This window comes from Dermochelys coriacea, chromosome 15, assembly GCF_009764565.3.
Source record: "Dermochelys coriacea isolate rDerCor1 chromosome 15, rDerCor1.pri.v4, whole genome shotgun sequence".
Classification (NCBI taxonomy): Eukaryota; Metazoa; Chordata; order Testudines; family Dermochelyidae; genus Dermochelys; species Dermochelys coriacea.
In genome coordinates, this window is record NC_050082.1 from 21,899,515 (window position 1) to 21,919,881 (window position 20,367).

The 20,367-nt window shown below is 41.2% G+C and overlaps 1 protein-coding gene and 1 long non-coding RNA gene across 4 annotated transcripts in view; one reads left to right on the top strand and one right to left on the bottom strand.

Annotated features, from left to right (window-relative positions):
• Positions 1–19,213, bottom strand: part of GLT1D1 (glycosyltransferase 1 domain containing 1) — an 88,624-nt gene extending 69,411 nt beyond the window's left edge. For all 3 annotated transcript variants that reach the window (XM_038373742.2, XM_043497856.1, XM_038373741.2), the window contains exons 1-3: positions 18,926–19,213; positions 7,311–7,459; positions 4,057–4,162 (exon numbers count right to left, since the gene is read on the bottom strand). In XM_038373742.2, the coding sequence (XP_038229670.1) occupies positions 4,057–4,162; positions 7,311–7,459; positions 18,926–18,993 (323 nt within the window). In that variant the 5' untranslated portion in view covers positions 18,994–19,213. The remainder of the gene's footprint in view (positions 1–4,056; positions 4,163–7,310; positions 7,460–18,925) is intronic.
• LOC119843852 lies at positions 1,695–7,415 on the top strand. Its single transcript, XR_005289068.2, has 3 exons — positions 1,695–1,801; positions 2,743–2,891; positions 7,277–7,415. It is a non-coding gene; the product is annotated as an uncharacterized LOC119843852 (long non-coding RNA).
• Positions 19,214–20,367: the final 1,154 nt, after the last annotated feature.

Genomic DNA, 20,367 nt, shown 5'->3' on the forward strand with positions numbered 1-20,367 from the left:
GGTCTTTAATTTTGGGTGCCCAAATTCAGACTCACCCGGCCTGATTTTCAAAGGTCATGAGTATATCAAGCTCCAATTAAAGTCAACGTCAGCAACATGTTTAATACCTAAAAGTTGTATGTGCCATACAGTTATCTTTTTAAGCATTAATTCAGGAAAATATCCCTATTGAGAACAGCTCTTAAACACATGCTTTAATTTAACTCTCAATCCCAATGGGATTTACGCATGTGTTTGAGTTGCTGTCTTTAACTGGGTCCTTAGCAATAATGCTTTAGTGACTGATCCACTGGGGTCCTCAGTGACAATGTCTTAGTGCCCACTGGGACTTGAACACCTGCACAGTGCTACCCTGAACAGAGCGGCTTTCTGAAATCAGGATGTAAGGCCTCAGTTCTTTTTTTCCCTTTCCCTATATTGGGGCTAAAAGTATGGGCATTGGGAAGATGGGTTACCACATTAAATATCACAGGTTTCAGAGTAGCAGCCGTGTTAGTCTGTATTCGCAAAAAGAAAAGGAGTACTTGTGGCACCTTAGAGACTAACAAATTTATTAGAGCAATTTGTTAGTCTCTAAGGTGCCACAAGTACTCCTTTTCTTTTCACATTAAATATGTGTTTCTGGGTTTGTCTTCCGTAAGAGTAGTATAACAATTCTATCTTACTCTCTGTTGTTTCTTATACTGCACCCCCATGGTATGTGGGTATCAATTGGTGAGGCACTCTAGAAAGTGACAGCCACAAAAATGCTCTTTCACTAGGAGCTGTTAATGTTGTAATTTGTTGGTGTGAAGTCACCACCATCCATTAGAAGTCATAGTGCTGAATTATTATACTTATTTTCACAGTCCCGAGCCTGTTTCCATGCAGTTGCTCAGTGGTATCTGCTCTACACCATTACAATGCATTCCACATATACAATTTGACAGTTGAAAGGTTATTAAAGGCTTTGCAAATGCTTGTTTTCTCAAGTTGCATATGCTCCCTTTCAAGGTTTTACAATTATACTTTCAATATATCACATTAACAAGCAGAAAAACTCTTGCTCCCAAGTCCACAAAGTACTGTCAAATTGAAAATATACCCTGGAGGAGTACAACCAGCATTTAGAGGAATTTTATTAAAAATGAAACACACATTATAAAGCTAGACACAGTTCAATACTTTGTTTTATGGAATTTGGTGGTATATTGTGCTGGACAAGTAATCTACGATTCATGGAACTTTTCTACTTAGAACCCTGAAATCAATAATAAAAAAATCAATTTTTATTTTAATAACTGTGCAATGAATAATACTGCCAGGATGATCTGTTCACCGTAGCTTCTAGAAAACTGAATTACTTTTCCTATACCAGAGAAAAAATTATGAACTCTACAAAGCACATGGTAATACATTTTGAAGCATCAGAACAAATCCAGCCTAATAAAATACCTTTAAAGTTCCTAAGCTAATTATCACAAAACTGCATTGACTACCCATAGAACCTATCTGACCTATGCAAAAGCTATGTTTCTGCAAGATTTTGTATACTCTAAGTACAGAAACACAGGTCACAATGGAGAGACTTCAAAGAAAAAAAAATAGGGGTCCAGTTTTTATACAAATGTTCAATTTGCTTCTGTCTAATGTTCACATTTAATATTTTTGTATCAATTGCCACATTCCTATATCTCTTTTCTCCTTCTCTTCCAGAGTTATTTACCACAGATGTTTCTGAAAGGAAAACTACAGTGTAATATAAATGATATTCTAACCATCTGATTACAAGCAAGAATAAATTTCTAAAGCCTCGATTCAGGTCATCACTTAAGTATCTTCTTAATTATAAGTCCCGCTAGGACTTAAGCACATGCTTAAATGCTGTCCTCAATCAGAGTGTTAGTGATTGGTTCACTGGGACTTGTGCCCATGCAGAAGAGCTGACGTGAATAGAGATACACTCCAGTTCAGGAAAGTAAGGCCTCAGTCCATTCAGGTATTTAAGCATGTGTCTAACTTTAAGCATGTAAGTAGCCCCATAACTTCAATGGGACTACTCAGGTGCTTAAATTTCAGCATGTGCTTAAGTATCTTGCAGCTTCAGGGTTTATAGTCCCAGTCTTCAGTGAGCTCCACGTGGGCCCACCCCTGCATTCATGCAGAGCTCATTGTACAATCAAGGGCTATAAAGCCTATTCTGCCACCCTTACTTATGTTGATTAGTACCATATTGCATGAGTATTCCTACTGAAATCATGTTTTACTTGCATGTCAGTGGGATGACTCACAGAGTAAAAGCACTACTCAACACGAGTAAGGGTCACTGAAACAGCCTCCAAATAAACCGATAAACCAAATAAATAAGCCTCCAAAATAAAAGTTAAATCAACTATTACATTAATTTTAAAATACCAATAAAGATTTACCATGGTTTTGAAATGCTCTTGAGTTCCAATGCATGAGATGGAAGGTCCCACGCCTGCCTCCAGAGCCCATTGAAGTCAATGGAAAGATTCTCATTGACTTCAATGGACTTTTGATCAGGCCCTAAGACAGACCCTCCTTTTCAGTGAATGAAGATGTTGAAAAAATGAAAAGTGTCATTAAAAAGTCTGTTCATTGTTACACGTATGTTCTGATTCAGGAATTAGTTCTTGCAGTCTCTTGGATAGCTTTATAACTAGTCACTGGATTTTTTTCTTTAATTGTAAAACAACAGGTTAACACGCAATACTAAATGATTTTTCTTGCATGGTCTAGGCTACTTTGTTTATGCAACTGTAAAAAGAAGCATATTAACAACAACAAAAAGAACAAAACCACTTTCAACTTGAATCTCCAACACTACAATCAAGTGCACTGTCAATATGCCAGATGCAAGCACCACCTGAGCCATAGAAAAAGTTTTTGTGAGTCATAGGGGGAATCAGGTTTGAGTCTGTAATGTACTGATCCTAATGCAAATACTTGTTAGTTGCGGTTTTGCTGAAATTAAACGGTTGGGCAGCTTTGAACTTGGATTGCAAATGCTGATGGAATTGGGTTCCCAAGATAGACATTATTTGTAGTATAGAAGGGAGGTTAATAGAAAATGGACATGAAGCTTTAAAAGTATTGTTTTGGAACAATGATTATTATCATTTGTACAGTGCCTAGCACAATGGGGCCCAATCCGTTTTAGGCCCGTAGGCACTACTGCAATGGCAAATAATAATCATACTGATTTAAGAGGTCAAATATCAAATACCCAACTGTCACGTTAGCTATGAATGACAATTCTGTGGATATTATCCTGTGTTTTAGTCCTGACAACCACTGAAAATATACATTGGAACAAGCGGGGGCAAGTAACATTGATTTGCACTCACATTACTAGGGTGATGAGCTTAATCACAAAAAACTAAGATATATAGATCACATTTTTGCAAGACATAACATCCCAATGCAAACTCACTACCAGTCTACCATTAAAGAGCAATAAACTGCCAGAGGCTGTGCCTTAAAAAAAGCAAACTTATTATTTTCCACAAGATTCCCCTCCCACTACACACACGTCTGATCACATATAAATTAAATATGCTAGGTATTATTCTTACTGCATTTCTGATTATAAGATTATTACATCTTTTACCTGCCCTACAATATGATTTCCTCCTCACATGCACACATCTGCTATTCTTGGGAACAGTTGTTGTTTAGCAGAGAAAGCACAGGGTTAGATAATTAGGACCACAAGTTCCATTAACTTTTAATTGGACTTGAGCTTCTAACTAACATTGGTGCTTTTGAAAATCCCACGGGAGAGGACCAGGGCTCTTCCACCAGTTCCTTGTATGATTTGGGCAAGTCATTAATATGGTCAAATAACACGGTGGTAACCGCAGTCTAAAAACAGAATGTTTACACATTCAGTTTTACAAAGAGTTTACTCTGTTCTTATTGAAGTCTATGCCAAACTTCCAGGAACTCTAGTGGTAACAGGTTCAGGCCTTTAGTAAACACTAACCACAATATTTATTTATTTTTATAATGATGAACAATAATCTTCTGCACAAACCCTACATTCATTGTTACCTGGCTTCTTCTAACACTGCCCCCATCACCCGATGTTTTTCTTCATGTTTGATGTCTTCATTTATATCTGTCCCACCAAAGATGATTCCAAAAGGAATTCTACTACCTGCAAAATGAAAATAACTGAGACAAACAGGCAGGAGAGCTACATGTAATCTAATAAGATAAGGTCTTGAAGAAAGTACTAGTGAATAGCATTAGTGAACATGAGATGTTATTCCTACAACAGTGTGCATCTCTAAGCTATGTTTCTACACTCAGCACAGTTCTTCGATGACACCTGGTTAAGCTTGAATTTTAATGGAATCGTGCAATATATATACTCTATTACATGCATGCTAGTCCTGTAATGTTTTCTTAGGCTCTGCCTCTACTCAGCCAAAAGGCTGTTGCAATAAATAGTTGGTTGGAACAGCCTGAGCTTCCATACTCTGCTGCCTTCCAAGCATTTTATAAGCATTGGTTGAACTAGTTAGTTGCTACATTTGAGAAAAGGTCTTTAGCTGAGATAAGGCAGAATAAGTGAATTATAGTTTCTCCCTAGAGAACTGAGGCTGCACTGGATCAACCATTCTGCTTAACTCTGTCCCATTATACAGAGCCTGCTCGGGTTTACAAAGTACCCAGAAGCAGCTTCTGCACGCAACAATGTTTGGTCACTATAGGAAATGTACTTCAGGAGTCCCAAAATGTGCTGGTCCAATAACATTTGTAAGGCCTTGTCAACACTCAAGTTTTTAGTCAGAGGTATAGCTACAGCAATATACTGCACAGGTGCAAAAACCTAGGGTAGACATACTGCACTGGTGTAAACTGGGACTTGCATCAGTATACAGGTAGAGTGTCAAAGTTAATACCAGGACTACTACATCTGCGTTACTATATTGACGCTAATGCCTTAATGTGAACACAGCCTAAGATTATTTAGAGGGGAAAAATTGTGATAAAAATGAGATTCCATTCTAATAGCATTTGTTTATTTGGAACCAGATGATTTTTAGTAAATAGCAAGATACCAAAAAACTAATCAACATAGCAGACAGAGGATATTGTCTCGATTCTTTAAGAATTACAAGAGCACTTAATTGTTTTAAGTGGTCACTTTTAAACTTCATTAAGCTACAAATAATAAACTGATTGCTGCTAATTACAACACACGTGCTTTTAAATTCCAGATAAATGAGACTACACTTTGGCAGAACAAATGAGTCTCTAGCAACATTGGAAGAGAGGGATGCAGTTATCAGATCTGTCAGCTAGACTACTTATTTTGTGGGTTTCACATGGAATTGTGAAGTTCTATAGGTCAGGGTAGAGGAACCTTTATCAGCTGTCTATTGGGTAGTGTTTGTAGCTATCAATTATTAGCTCTTTGGGGTAGAAGTCTGTCATTTTGTCTCTAAGGCACCATTGTGCTTCATAACTGATAACCCATAATATTGCACATTTAAAGATGCTTTAAAGATGACCGCAAAGGGACCATGAGTAGTTCAACTCCCTTCCTGCCCCTGCAAAAGGACTTTTATTTTCTCCTCCTCCTTTTTTTTTTTTTTTTTTAACCTTTGGATGGCAGAGGAGTCAATGATTCAGCAGATGGCAGTCTTTCCTTTGAACATTAGACCGATGTACAAACATGGCTTGGGAACAAGGTGCTTCTGAAGACACCATCTTTTGGAGGAGAGATAACGAAGGCCCTGACTACTCATCGTCGTCAATATTTTATTATAGAGCCCCATCCTGCAGCCCTTTCTCATGTAAGTTATGGTTACAGGATCAGGATCAAAATATTCACATATGGCACTATGCTTCTAAATGTTTTTCAGTTATTACAAGTTTTTTATTATTATGAAATATACGTGGAATAAATGTTACTGTTAACATGCCAATTACTAAATTTCTGAAGCCAATTATTGCATCTCCTCCACATTCTGTTTTTCCCCCACCCCCTTCAAACACTCAGTAATCTCTTCTAGATTTGTCAGTTCAATCATCCTGGGAATCATATTACTGTGCTTTTTTTTTTTTCCCTGGCTTTCCATTTTATTTTTCAAGATAATTCTGTTTGCTATTGCAGCTGCTTCTAGGTACAGTGGGACTGTGATTTATTTAGATTAGTAACACTTTCTCTAAATCAGTCAAGTATCAAGGTTTCAGGCCACTTGGGATTTTAGGTCGGGTTTTCAAAAGTACTTCGCATGAACTGAATTTGGCTTCCATCAAAGTCAGTATTGGAGCAGAGTTAGGCCAAACACTGAGCGTTTTTGAAAATCCAACCTTATGTTCACTCTTCTACCTAAAATACATGTTAGATCAGTCTTAAAACCATTCATCAGCCTTTCCTGTAACAAGTTTGTATCCTGTCATAGAATAAAAATCACAATACACAGATTAAAGATTATTTATTATTATTATTTCTTATTTGTATTCCAGAGTTCCCAGTCTGAATAGGATTCCATTGTGATAGACACTGTACAAATGCATACTAACAGTAATAAATTAAGCTTTGAAACTCCTAGTACCAGAAAGGTGGAGACTTTGAGGGCCTAAAAACTAACGTTATTTCCTGGTCGGTTGAAAGTAATCAATTATCTACATTTGCCGAAATGTACAGACTTGGAAAATCTGAAAATGAGCTCAAGAATGGGACTATATTTGCAATTTCAGCTGCTGACACTATCTGTAATTCTGGAAGCCAGTGTTGCTAGCATGTCATTAATGGCAGACTCAAATTTTGTTCTACTTGACCAGTTATAATAGAAGATTTTATTATTTGTCAGCTAACATGCTTGTCTCCTGCAGTTTAGCTGGCATGACTGACAACTCAAAGTTATTTCATGTCTAGAAAACATGATTCATTTTTCAACAGAAAATCAAATTAGCCTCTCTCCTTTCTTCTGTTTGACCTCAGCTATACTTAGCCAAGCTATTATCATCCTCTGAAAGAGCACATTTGTTGAAAGTATCATACTGTTACTGTAATGCTCTTATCTTACTGTAGTAAAAGTATTTAATTATAAAACATATTGTGTCCTTTAAAAGTACAGTTACTTAGTTCTCTCTGCTCTGGATCAAGTCTCCCACAGAGAAACATTTTTAATGTTTATTAACATTTGTTGAAATGGATAAACAAAGTAACTACATTATGTATGGGTTTATGCACATTTTCCATTTGTAGCTATTTGTATTCATTCCTGCTTTCTTTCAAACTCTTTCTTTTAAGGGTTATTTTTACTGCTAAATTGAAAGAGGATTACCTTGCAGAAGTCTGCCTCCTTTATAAAGATGAATGGCCAGAGCCGCTTCAAACTTCTCTGCAGAGATTAGATTTGCTATTTCAGATGGGTTCTCATAGCCAGAAGCATCCTTAAGACTGCATATGTGACCCACAGCTTCTAGATGATCCCTTCATCATAAAAACAATAGAACAAATGGAAGATGATTAATATTAATATGCTGCAGATTTGCCATTATGTTAAATAGCTTAATAAAAACATATTTTGCTTAATAACTTTTATCCCCTAGAGTCACTTTCCTTATGCAACCTGGGTTGGACAATACTCTCTCATGAAAGCCCCTTTCTGATTGCTCCACATCCTTCTGACTTTTATTCAATAGGGTGTGGGCTGCCAGCAATAGGATCTGCATCCCCTCACATGGCCCAATCTTCCAAGGTACTGAGAGCCCTCAGTTCCCTTTGTAATCAATGAAAGTTGAAAACATTCAGCACGTTGCAGGATATGGCTCTATGAACCTGATCCAGTGCCCTTCAAATAACCAGAAAGACTCCCTTTGTTGTACGTGTTGGATCAGTGGGCTGAATCAAGGGGGCCTTGTGAAAGAAACTATAAAAGCATCTAGTTAATTAATCCTGTTAAAATAACTACCAAACCATCCCCACTATCATCACCAAAAAAAGAGTGCAATGTAAAACTTTGTTCAGTGCAAAAGGATTTTAGGCTGAAGCAGAGGACTGAAAATTGTATTCTGCAGCCTCCTGCTAACACGCTGTTTAACCTTGGACTTCATTTCTCTTTGCTTCAGTTTATTCGTCTGTAAAATGGGGTTAGTTTAAGAAATTATTATTTAACACATTTTCATGAACACACCAAGTATTAATGCAACTGAGATTTTAAAATATCAAGACAATATTATTTTTTATTGTTGGCTTTCAAGGTGATAATATATACATTTTGCACAACATTCTTCACATTAAAGCCCTGATACAAAAACCATTAAAGTCAATCGAAAAACTTCCGATTACAATGGGTTTTGGATCAGCAATCTACTCACTACCAGTGAGGTTTTACATCCCCCTAGTGAAACTGAAATCAATCGACAATTGTGCCATTGTCATTAAGCAGTGCAGGAACATGCCTATATTTTGATAGAAACTTGCATATTGTGTCAGCAAAATATATATAAAATAACTTCAAGTATAAAGTGTTTACATTTCCAGCATCATAAAAAGAAGACTACATTTTTTTAGATATTGCTCCAGTTGATTCATTTCTCATCCACATATTAATTATTCTGGCGTTAAAATCCGTGAATTCAATAGCTTCTTGAATATTATTCTTTTTCCTTTCTCTGTCGCTTCACAGTCTCCCAAAGAATGTAATTATCTGTCCTGGGGAAGTTAGTCATCAATGCAGAAATTGCTGCTAAAAATGCTATAAAATGTCTTGAGGCCCTGGAAAGATTATTAGCACTATAACAGGCAGAGCCTTCTTGGCACAACATATGGTACTATATTTCTCCATTATACTGAATAGGAATTAATTTTACTTTGGATTTCACCATTTGAAATAAAAATAATAAATTAGAGTAAGCATTAATAAATAATAAAATACAGACAGATTGCAAGGCCTTTATTCACATTGTTGAGCAATTATTCACATGAGCAGTCCCATGTACTTCAGTTGGGCTATTTATGCAAGTATCTGTTTATCAATGTATGGGGTTCACAGTTTGGCCCTAATTAAATAATAATGAACCGCAAACCCCACAGCTGTAAAAATGCATTCTCTGAGGCAAGCAATCAGGATGCTCATACATACATTTCACAAGTTCTCATGTGCTCGTTAACTTGTCTAAAAAATTTTTTTTCCCCTTCAGTATTCCAGTTAGCATACATCACTATCATGTACAAGCAATATGTTTATATGTTACAGTTAATTTGAAAGTAACTCCCTAACCTCACTCCAAGGACTTCAGAACCGAAGAAACTCAGTTAGAAATTCTGAGCTGATGCGATCTTGCCTAACTACAAGAGGTGATCATATTTCCTTTTGTCTTCAGTTACCACAGCTCAGAAGTCATGGTGCAAACAAATACTCCTAAGTATTTGGAAACTGTTCCTGGGTGTTGCTCAATCAGTGTTACTCTTTTTATTTTGATCCCCTCTACATAACAAACTACCATGCTGAGGGACCCAGATGCAACATATTAAAGCCCTGACGTGATTCAACACTTTTCTATCTTCCTAGTATATGTGGGACTTTATAGTGTTATCACTAGTATTTAGTGCAATTAAAAAAGCTTGGTTTAATCTATCCTATAGGGCTGCTATCTGCCTAGGTTCATCCCTTTTTTAAGGTAGCTGTCCCTTGAAATCTGTACGGGTGCTCAGTAGACACTACCAGCTGTCCAATTTTATGGGCTCAGGATCATCCTGGATGTCTTGGGGTTTTTTGTACCTCAGAGGTGGCAACCCCACCTCCCAGGCAAGATTGAACCATGTTTTAATCACATCAAGACACTGTGACTGGTTCCCTAACACTTTAGTTTTTGAAGTGTAGAAGGAGGATTTATTTGACTTGCTTTTCCCATGAGTGCAGAGCAGTGTATGTGTCGTAAAGAGCAACACACTGTTCAAACCCGATGAGAAAGGTGTCAAAAGGAAAGCTCTCTGCAGTTCTTGGCCCTGAACCAAGCTGCTGGCTACCCAGATGACAAATTTCCCTACTCCAGCTCTAGCTGTTACATATGGGGACAGTGAGATCAATGGCAAAACCTGCCAACAGAGCTGACCCTGCCAAGCGCAAATCAAAGTGGAACAATGGTGGTCTCAATGGTAAATGGAGGGAGAGACTTCCTTGCAGTGTTCTAAAAGATGGATATTTATGAAGGACTCTCTTAAGGAAGCAGAGCCTTAAGTGGCCACTACTGAGGACCTGGATACATCTAGAGGCGTGATAAAAAGCTGGACTCACTCTATGACTGGTTATTCAGGGGCATGTAAAAGATAATATACAATTTAGGAAGTTAAAATGAATACTTTGAAAATTCTTTACAATTTTACAATCCCTAATCCTGAAAACATTTTTACACGTGCCATTGAGTTCAATGTGACCTTATGCTCTTATGCTTCAGGTTAAGCACATGCATAAATATCTGTGGGATCAGGGTTTATCTAAAGTATTGGAATTTACGTAGTGCAATTTTCTTCCTCCATGAAAGGCTTATTTTCGCTCAGGGAATGAAGAGTACAACTTCCTGTACACTCGAACATATATCACCACTTCAAGGAGGATGGGGAGAGGATGCCCTGGAGACTATTTTACAAGGTTTTTATTTTGTTCTGTTTTGAAAGCTCAGCTGTCTGTGAAGTCACAGATGGCCCTGGATCAGGCCAACACATATAAACACTCCTGATATATTTTGTTTTCTCTTCTGATAAAAATTGTGTATTTAAATTGTTTTGCCAATTCATAAACAAACACTTTTGGAATAAAAATAAATGTGTTCTCTGCTCTCTGTAAAGCGAACACACCCGTGACAATGTTGAGCCTTGCAAGAAATACTGAATTTTGAGGTAGTGTTTTATCTATTGTTTCCTTGTAGATTGTGGGTAAATTTCCAAAAGAACATCTTCATTACTGACATTCTTCACTTCAGGCCAGATTTTGCCATCCTTACTTATGCTGAGTAGCACATTACTCCACGAACAGCCCAACTGAATTCAGTCCTACAACTTGTGGAGTAAAGTGTTTCTAAACAGGAGTTTGGGTTTCAAAATCTGGCAGCTGGCTGTTTTATTGGAGAGAAGTCAAATCAGAGGAATTGTGAATTGTCCACTACTCAGGCTGAAACAGATCATTTGTAATGGTCCAGTTTGATAATAACTTGGAGAGACAGCTTCAGTAGCATCACTTACAGACTCCAGAATTAAATAACCCAATATTTATAGAAACATGGTGAACTTTGGATTCACTTTATTGGATTTTGTTCTCTGTCTGTGGGCTTCACTTACTTTCATTTTTTATCATCTAGTATTTTTGGTAATAAAATTTGGATGCTGTTTATTGAACACAGTGCTGGGAGTCCGGGACTCCTGCATTCCAGCTTTGGCTCAGCCACTGATTTACTGTTTGGCTCTAAGTAAGTCCCTTCACTCTTGTATGGACCCAATTCTTCTCCTTTAATTCTAAGATGAACTTCAGGTACTCAGCACATCTCAAAATCAAGCTGTATGTCTCAGCTTCTTAATCTCTGGGATAGGGAGAATATGCTGTGGCATACTGTAGATCTATACAGTTTGTGTAGCAATACTGCTGGTAATATAAAATTAAAAGTTGCAGTTCTTTTCTGACTTTGTGTGTCCTATTCACACTTTAATGAAGGACTTGCATAGGAAAGCAATTTTTGTCTAACGTGGCTACAAAAACCCAGGTGATGTTTTATGTTCCCTTTCATACATTCTTTTCTACTCTTATTGATTATTCCTGGGGGAATTTTGCACCACTGCACATGCACAGGATTTATGCCCCCTGCAGATTTTTTTGCTTCCCCATAGAAAAATGACTTTCTGATGGGAAAGCAAAAGGAAGCCAAAGAGCAGTCACTCAAACCTCCCCAGCAGTATGTTCCCAGTGCCCAGGGCAGCCGGCAGAGAGGTAAATCACTGTGAGGCAGGGGGCGGAACTGGGAAAGACGTGGCTCGTGGCTCCTACCCTGCGCTGGGCTCAGCTCCTAGTCCCGGTTGAGCTGGGGAGGATGGGATTTCCTCTTCCTTTGTACAGCATCTGGGGCCAGGTCAGACCAACCCCCGATTTCTCTCCCAACTCCAGGAAGCTCTGCAAACTCCTCCCCCCTACCCGCTTCCTGCACCCATTGCTCCTAAGATACAGGGGGAGGGATCCCTGTACAGGGAGCTGCTCCCCCATCTGCCCAACCCCCATGAATCCAGACCCCCTCATACCTAGACCCCCTGCCGAACTCCACTCCCCCTGCACCATCCCAACAAGTCACCCATACCCAGATCCCCACCCCACTGAGCCACAACCAGCTGCACCTGGATCCCCACCCCACTAGCATCTGGACCATCCACACCCAGACCCCCATGCCAAGCTCTGTTCCCCCACACCCAGACCCCCCCCCCCGCCGAGCCCCAACCACCTACACCTGGACCCCCCCCCGCAGAATCCCATTACTGTTGCACCCAGAACCCCGCAACAATCCCCTGTGCATCCAGATCACTCCTACACGCACACCTGGATCCCCCCCACACCAAGACCCTTCACACTTGGATCCTGCTTTGCTGAGCCTGCCTGCCCACACCTGGTGCACCTGGCACAGAGGGGCAGGGCTCTGGGGTGTTTCTGGGGCAGGCCAGTCCTTGCATTGTGTTAGGGTGGGGTGCAGCCTTGCTGCTGAGTCCATGTCCCGGGGATGGGGAGAAGCTGCACAGTGATCTCCCACCTCTGTGCAGCCAGTGGCCTGTGCTCCCCAATGCCATGCTGGAGCCTCCAAATTTATGTGACAAATAACATTTGCAGAATTTTTATTTTTTTGGCGCAGAATGCCCTCAGGAGTATATTGATTGCTGCTTCTGGTTTGTCCCAGCTAGCAATCTGAAAAATGCAACACCCCCACATGATTCCAAAGCTCATGGTTCTTCATCCACTGCAAGTATGTTATGTGGTTCCAAACTGACTGGGATTCCAATGTTTCCTGTGAGTTAAAATAGTCGGTGGTTCTTACATGCCGTAGCTTGCAACACCTGTATTGTGTTTTGCACCATACCCACTCCTCTTCTTTGCTCCCCCCCCAAAAAAACCCCCCACTTTCTTTTATATTCTCATTTTGAATGGGGTTGCACTGTACAAGTAGTTATGGGGATAGAGTGACTGCTATCCAGGAACTTCTTTTTCTGTGTTTGTACAGTGCCAAACAACTGGGTCCTGGTCTATGATTAGAGCTCCTAGGTGTTACAGTAATACAACTCAATAATAATGCCCCTTTGAATAAATTTCATACAACTACAATGATTCTCTTCCACAAACCCTTTGTTAGCAGTCAGATTTCCAAAGCTGTATTAGCTGTTACTGAGTGTAGAGGGCCTAATCTTAAACCTGCTGAAGTCAATCAAATAATTTTTACTTCAGCTGGTGTTTGGATCAGGCCTGTAGTGCATGAGCCTCAGAGGTAGTGACCAACCACAATTCCCAGTAAAGTCTATAGAAGCTGTAGGTATTTAAATTACAACTTTAAGATGCTTTCACTGTGAAACCAAATCTGTCCTCATATAACCTTTTTTGGTTTGAAAGTGCCTTTATCAGTGAACTTGTTCCTCTCCCTTACAAAAAGAATGAGGCACCTTTATCTGCACACTGTACACTCTTCTTGTGAGTGTAACAAACTTTAAGGATGGCCAGCAGTCTACAGTTACTCCTGTATACCCTCAACCATTCACTTACTTTATTCATACTTATTTAATCAACACCAATTTTTCTTTCATTTCTCCCTGCCTTGGACATCTCTTTCCAAACAGCATGGATGGAATTAGCATAGATGATTTGTGCTGGATTGAAATGAGTACACCCCAACAGCTATAGGACTAGCTTTGGATCACATCCATTGTGGAGTGGAAATATCAAAACTGCAATTGTGAGGGGCAATTACTCTGCTTCTAGGGCCTCAAGTCAGAAGTTTTCCCTCTGGAAGTAGAACTGAACCCAATGAAGTTTCACTCTGCTTGTAAACAGGTTAAGCTGTGTAAATCCTTTTGGAATGCAGCACTCATCACTTGGGACTGTAAACATGGGAATTCTAAGCCTCAGGAGTGGAAGATGAATGGGGAATACCTCTCTTCTGCAGTTGCTCCCTACGGGGAGCAAACGCAGATATGAACAGAGTTTGCCAATGCAACTTCAGGGAGGCAAGAGAGTCCACTTTGCTGCTATCTAATATGAAGAGAAGGGAATTTTTTGACATGCACACCCTCTTCTGTAGCAGTAATACCACCAGGTAGAAAGTGCAAGAAAAAAAAATAGAGGAACCCCATCCCATGCTCAATACTGAATTGATTAACATCTAATCTGCATTGTAGCATGCATGCACGGACACCCAATATTCTAATCTATCTCTAGGGCAGCTAACATTTCTACAGGCTTTTCAACTACGGTGCCCTTGAACTGGGATCATTTGATTACTCTGGGTGTATGTAAGATGCTAAATTTCAACAAGCAATTTTAGCCTTTACATTACGTTTGTGGGTTTTATGCTCTTGTGAATGTGATCATTTCAGTTTCCTATGTGAAATTTTGTAAATCCCCAGGAAAACAGTGTCTCCCTCTCAAAAATATCTACATATTCACATAACACTTCATTTAAGTCTTCATAAATCAACCCATCAAAAGTTGCAATTTCTGTTCCCCTTTGCACAACAGATAATAAAAGGTAAGTAGAAAATTCCAAGGGGGGTAGAATAACTGATTTATTTTCCTTCCTAATATCCCCCCTTTTGATCCCTCTTCCAGGGTTTAGAATTACAGCCTGAGTTTTTGCTGGAGTAGAGACAGCCATGAGTACACTGTCATGCAGATTAGAGATGAAATGTTAAGGAGGCCAAACATAATTGAAGCCTTTACCACCTTTATTATAGAGCTGTTTTTTTGACCTGGAAACACAAAGGAAAAAAGAGACAGATCTTCAACTGCTTGAAATCAGCTATGCCAATTTACACCAGCTAAGAATCTGTCCCAAAGATTTACAGACAAATTAGACTCTGATATCTTTGTCACTATGGAATTTAAGAGTTTAAATTCAGAAGATGAAAATATTGTGTTAAGAGATAAAGCATTTATATAAACAAACTAGTATCACAAACTTAGAATACTCAAAAAAGAAAAGGAGTACTTGTGGCACCTTAGAGACTAACAAATTTATTTGAGCATAAGCTTTCGTGAGCTACAGCTCACTTCATCGGATGCATTTCTTAAGCCATAAAATTAACCTACATTAGCAGCTGTTCCATTTAGGAACAACTTAAGCATTTTATTTTTTTAAATAAACCAATGTTTGCTGCAGGTCAACATATAAAAAGGTTTGCGTAAATAAACCACACACGGATGTGATTAAAGCAAGCTGTACATTTCCTTGAGCATATAAAATCTTCTACATATATAAGCATGGTGCTGCAAAGACTTATGTGCTTAACTTTATGAACAGGGATTCTCACAGTGTGTAAAGTTAAAGCCTATCAGGATCTAGGCCTTTTATATAAAAAAGCTGTTTAAATAATAGCTACAATAATTAAAGTAACTGTCCTTACCTGGCAGTGCCAATGTAGGATTGTTTAAGCTGAACAACTGACAGCTAACGCTACTAAACAGGAAAATAGATTTCTAGCTAATATTGCTTACACATTATCCAGATCGGATTTGTTTTTGTGGGGTCTTTTACACCACTACTATGAATATATTTATAGTAACTGAGATGAGACATTCTGATTCTGTTGGGCATTGATTCTCCAACTGCTTGAGCACTGGAACCTTCAATGTAAGTTAAACACCTCTATCAGACTTATAAGCTGTAACTGAAATGAGATCCCCTTCATTCTCTCTTTTCTGAGGTCTTGGCTAAGAAAGTTGCACCAGTCTAACTTAATGTGTTAATTTAAATCAGTATTTTTAAACTAGAGCAACTGCAAATCCCTGTGTGGACACTTTTATTTCAGTTTAGCCAACCTTGTATAGGAACAGGTTTAAGCCATTCTTTAACAGAAAAAAAAAAAAGTGTCCACACAGCCTTTTGAATCAGTTTAAAAGATGATTCAAGTTATACCAGTGCAGCTACTGCAGATAGACAAGCCCTGAGCTGTTACAGGTGCTGAAGATTTACAAGATTTTTCCAAGGCTGGAGCTAATATTTGGAAGGCTAGCTAAAATCTGAGTAATTTATAAGGCCGAAAAATAATCCCACATAGGAAAAACGAGGGTAGAATATTCTGAGAATTGTTTTTGTTGTTTTATCTATCATTTTGATACAACTGAATGCCTTCCATCAGTAAAAAAATAAACACTGAAAGGGATAATAGAAATAGTCATAAAAGGGGATGAATTCCATCAGAAATCACACCACCCAAATTCAAAAACTGTGCTAGTATGTAGATACTGAACATCTATCACACACAGTTATATACATTTTATTAAAAAGAAAAGCAGTACTTGATGAGTACTTTGGTGGAATGCATCCGATGAAGTGACCTGTAGCTCACGAAAGCTTATGCTCTAATAAATTTGTTAGTCGCTAAGGTGCCACAAGTACTCCTTTTCTTTTTGCGAATACAGACTAACACGGCTGCTACTCTGAAACCATACATTTTATTGTAATACTTAAATCAGAAAAACTTTAATTTTGTAAGGCTCTGCTGCTGCTTTTGCTCTTCTTTATGTCTTTTTTGTTTCATTCCCCTGAGTACTGGAGGCTAGTAGACATGTTACATCTCTATCTTCTACAGTTGAACAGCCCTTTAGAGTCCCAACTATGTAAGATTGAGTAGGATGTGAACTAACTGCCTGGCATGAAAGTTCTTGGAAAACAAAGTCAATGGACTATTTTTGTGTGTAGAATTAAGCATGTGAGTAGGCCTTTGCAAGGTCAGGGCCTAAGTTTGCAAATACACATAATAACAATGTGAGCTAAATTCCAGTATATTTAACACAACGCAGACTTAAACTATTGTCCTCAACTGACAGTGTAAAAAGCAAACAAAGGATGACTTTAGGACATAAGAAGACAAAGCCATCATGAAATGAAGTTTTATTTTCATATTTTTTCCCAAAAAATGTAAGAGCTTGCAAACATGAAACCTCACTAGTTTTATGCTCTTAATCATAATGCTCTTTTCTCCCACATTTTATAGAAAAGTAAAAGGACAAGATAAATGGTAGCATCAGCAATATTTCAGTAATACTGTGTATTTGTACAGTGTCATTAGTTCAAAGATTTCAAAGTACTTTATATTCATTAATGAAGCTTAGGACTTGTTTACATGGGGAAACTGACCAGAATAGCTATTACACTTTAAATTCACATCCCATCTTATCTTGGACAAGCCCTCTGTGTAGGCAAGCCCTTACAAGTGCATAAACAGAGGCACACAGGGTGGTTAAGTGATATCACACAATGTAGAAGAGCTAGGGAAAAAATGTAAGAATCCTGGTTCCCAGTTCCCTGCTCTATCCTTACTAGCTTTTAAGCACTGTGCTATACAAGACACAGATAAAGATATTCCTTTTCTGGAGAGTTAACTTTATAGAAGACTTGTGTAGCATCTACCTTATTAACCTGACCTGCCTCAAGTCTCCCTGATTTAGAGGATGCCATGTTTCTTTTGGGACTTTATTTTGAGGCTGTGTTTACAGTCTCAACCTCTCTGAATGAAGGAATTTCTCAGGGCTTGAGAGAAGCCCTGATAGGAAAATACATTATGCTGCACCCACTCTTCACCTGTCCCCATGGAAGTGGACGGGGGGGGGAGGGCAGGGCGGTGTTACACACACAGGAACTCACCCACTTCTTGTGGAATGGGAGAGAGAAGGGCCTGGTGCCCCTCTTGCCCATGTGGATAAAAGGGAGGCCAGGCACAAGGGAGATGACAGCCCTCCCTTGCCCTGGTGGGGAGGCAGGGATATGCCCCCTTGTCCCTGAGGATGAGGAAACAGGCATGGGGAGGCCCCCTGTTTTTCCTATGCAAGGAGAAGAGGCAGACATGGCAAGATCCTCCCTAAGAATGGGGAAGGCACATCCTAGGGCGTCCCCCCTTGCCCCCGTGAACGGGGGAGGGGACAGAGAGCAACAAGTCCAGTCCCCCCCCCCGTGAACGGGGGAGGGGACAGAGAGCAACAAGTCCAGTCCCCCCCCCGTGAACGGGGGAGGGGGCAGAGAGCAACAAGTCCAGTCCCCCCCCGTGAACGGGGGAGGGGGCAGAGAACAACAAGTCCAGTCCCCCCCCCCCGTGAACGGGGGAGGGGCCAGAGAGCAACAAGTCTAGTCCCCCCCCCGTGAACGGGGGAGGGGCCAGAGAGCAACAAGTCTAGTCCCCCCCCCGTGAACGGGGGAGGGGCCAGAGAGCAACAAGTCCAGTCCCCCCCCCGTGAACGGGGGAGGGGGCAGAGAGCAACAAGTCCAGTCCCCCCCCCCCGTGAACGGGGGCAGAGAGCAACAAGTCCAGTCCCCCCCCCGTGAACGGGGGAGGGGGCAGAGAGCAACAAGTCCAGTCCCCCCCCGTGAACGGGGGAGGGGGCAGAGAGCAACAAGTCCAGTCCCCCCCCCGTGAACGGGGGAGGGGGCAGAGAGCAACAAGTCCAGTCCCCCCCCGTGAACGGGGGAGGGGGCAGAGAGCAACAAGTCCAGTCCCCCCCCCGTGAACGGGGGAGGGGGCAGAGAGCAACAAGTCCAGTCCCCCCCCGTGAACGGGGGAGGGGGCAGAGAGCGACAAGTCCAGTCCCCCCCCGTGAACGGGGGAGGGGGCAGAGAGCGACAAGTCCAGTCCGCCCCCCCCGTGAACGGGGGAGGGGCAGAGGAAAGCGGCGGGTCCGGGCGGGGGGAGGGCCCTGGGAACAGAGCCGGTGCCGGCACTTACTGTATCCTGCCCGCGGTGGTGGCGTTCCCCGTCTGGGCTCTGAGACAGGCCAGCAGGAGCAGCCTCATCGCGGCGCGTCCCGGCGGCAGCGCCAGGCAGCTCCCAAGCAGGGGCAGGGCCAGGGCCAGGGCCAGGGCAGGGAGCCACCGGGGGGCGCTGCCATCGCGCCGCAGCCGGCGCCCAAGGCGGCGGTCCGGCCCCACCAAGGCACCCCGGCCACCGGAGCCCGCAGTTAGGGTTCCGCCTCCCGCGCGGCGCGACAGAGAGACACAGACGCGCTCCTGCGCCCCCCGAGCCAGCCGCCGCGAGCCCGGGACCCCACGGACAATGCCCACAGGGCCCCCAGCCCTAATCTGGGTGGATCCCCCCCTCCCCCAGGATGGAGAGAGAGACCTGAGCGGGGCTGGCTCTTCTCTAAGCTTCCTGATCTGCGCTGATCTAGCCTGTCAGGCCGGCGGTCATAAACCTACAGCTACGGGGGACTCGTGGCACCCTAGAGACTGACACATTTATTAGAGCATAAGCTTCCCTGGGCTCCAGCCCGCTTCATCGGACGCGTGGAACGGACCATGTAGTAAGAAGACAGAGGTGCCCCCAGAGAAGGTGGAAGTTGCCAGACAAACTGTTTCAGAGCAGCAGCCGTGGTAGTCTGTATCCGCAAAAAGCAAAGGAGGACTGGTGGCACCTTAGAGACTAACACATTTATCTGAGCATAAGCTTTCGTGATGCAGCCGATGCAGTGAGCGGTAGCTCACGATCGCTTATGCTCAAATAAATGTGTTAGTCTCTAAGGTGCCACAAGTCCTCCTTTTCTTCATACAAACTGTGTTAGTCTTCAGAGTAGCAGCCGTGGTAGTCTGTATTCGCAAAAAGAAAAGGAGGACTTGTGGCACCTTAGAGACTAACAAATTTATTGGAGCATAAGCTTTCGTGAGCTACAGCCACCAAATGCATCCGATGAAGTCAGCTGTAGCTCACGAAAGCTTATGCTCTAATAAATTTGTTAGTCTCTAAGGTGCCACAAGTACTCCTTTTCTTTGTGTTAGTCTTGATTATCACGACAAAAGTTTTTTTTCCTCCGGCTGATAATAGCTCATCTTAATTAATTAGCCTCTTACAGTTTGTATGGCAACTTCCACCTTCTCTGTATGTGTGTGTGTGTATATATATCTATATCTATATATCTTCTTGGTATATGTTCCATTCTATGCATCCGATGAAGTGGGCTGTAGCCCACAAAAGCTTATGCTCAAATAAATTTGTTAGTCTCTAAAGTGCCACAAGTCCTCCTGTTCTTTTTTGCGGATACAGAATAGCACAGCTGCTACTCTGAAACCTGTCAATACAGCTAAGGGTAGCGTAAAATCCCTCCTTCACCTGTAAAGGGTTAAGAAGATCAGAGAACCTGGTTTGCAAAAAGAAAAGGAGTACTTGTGGCACTT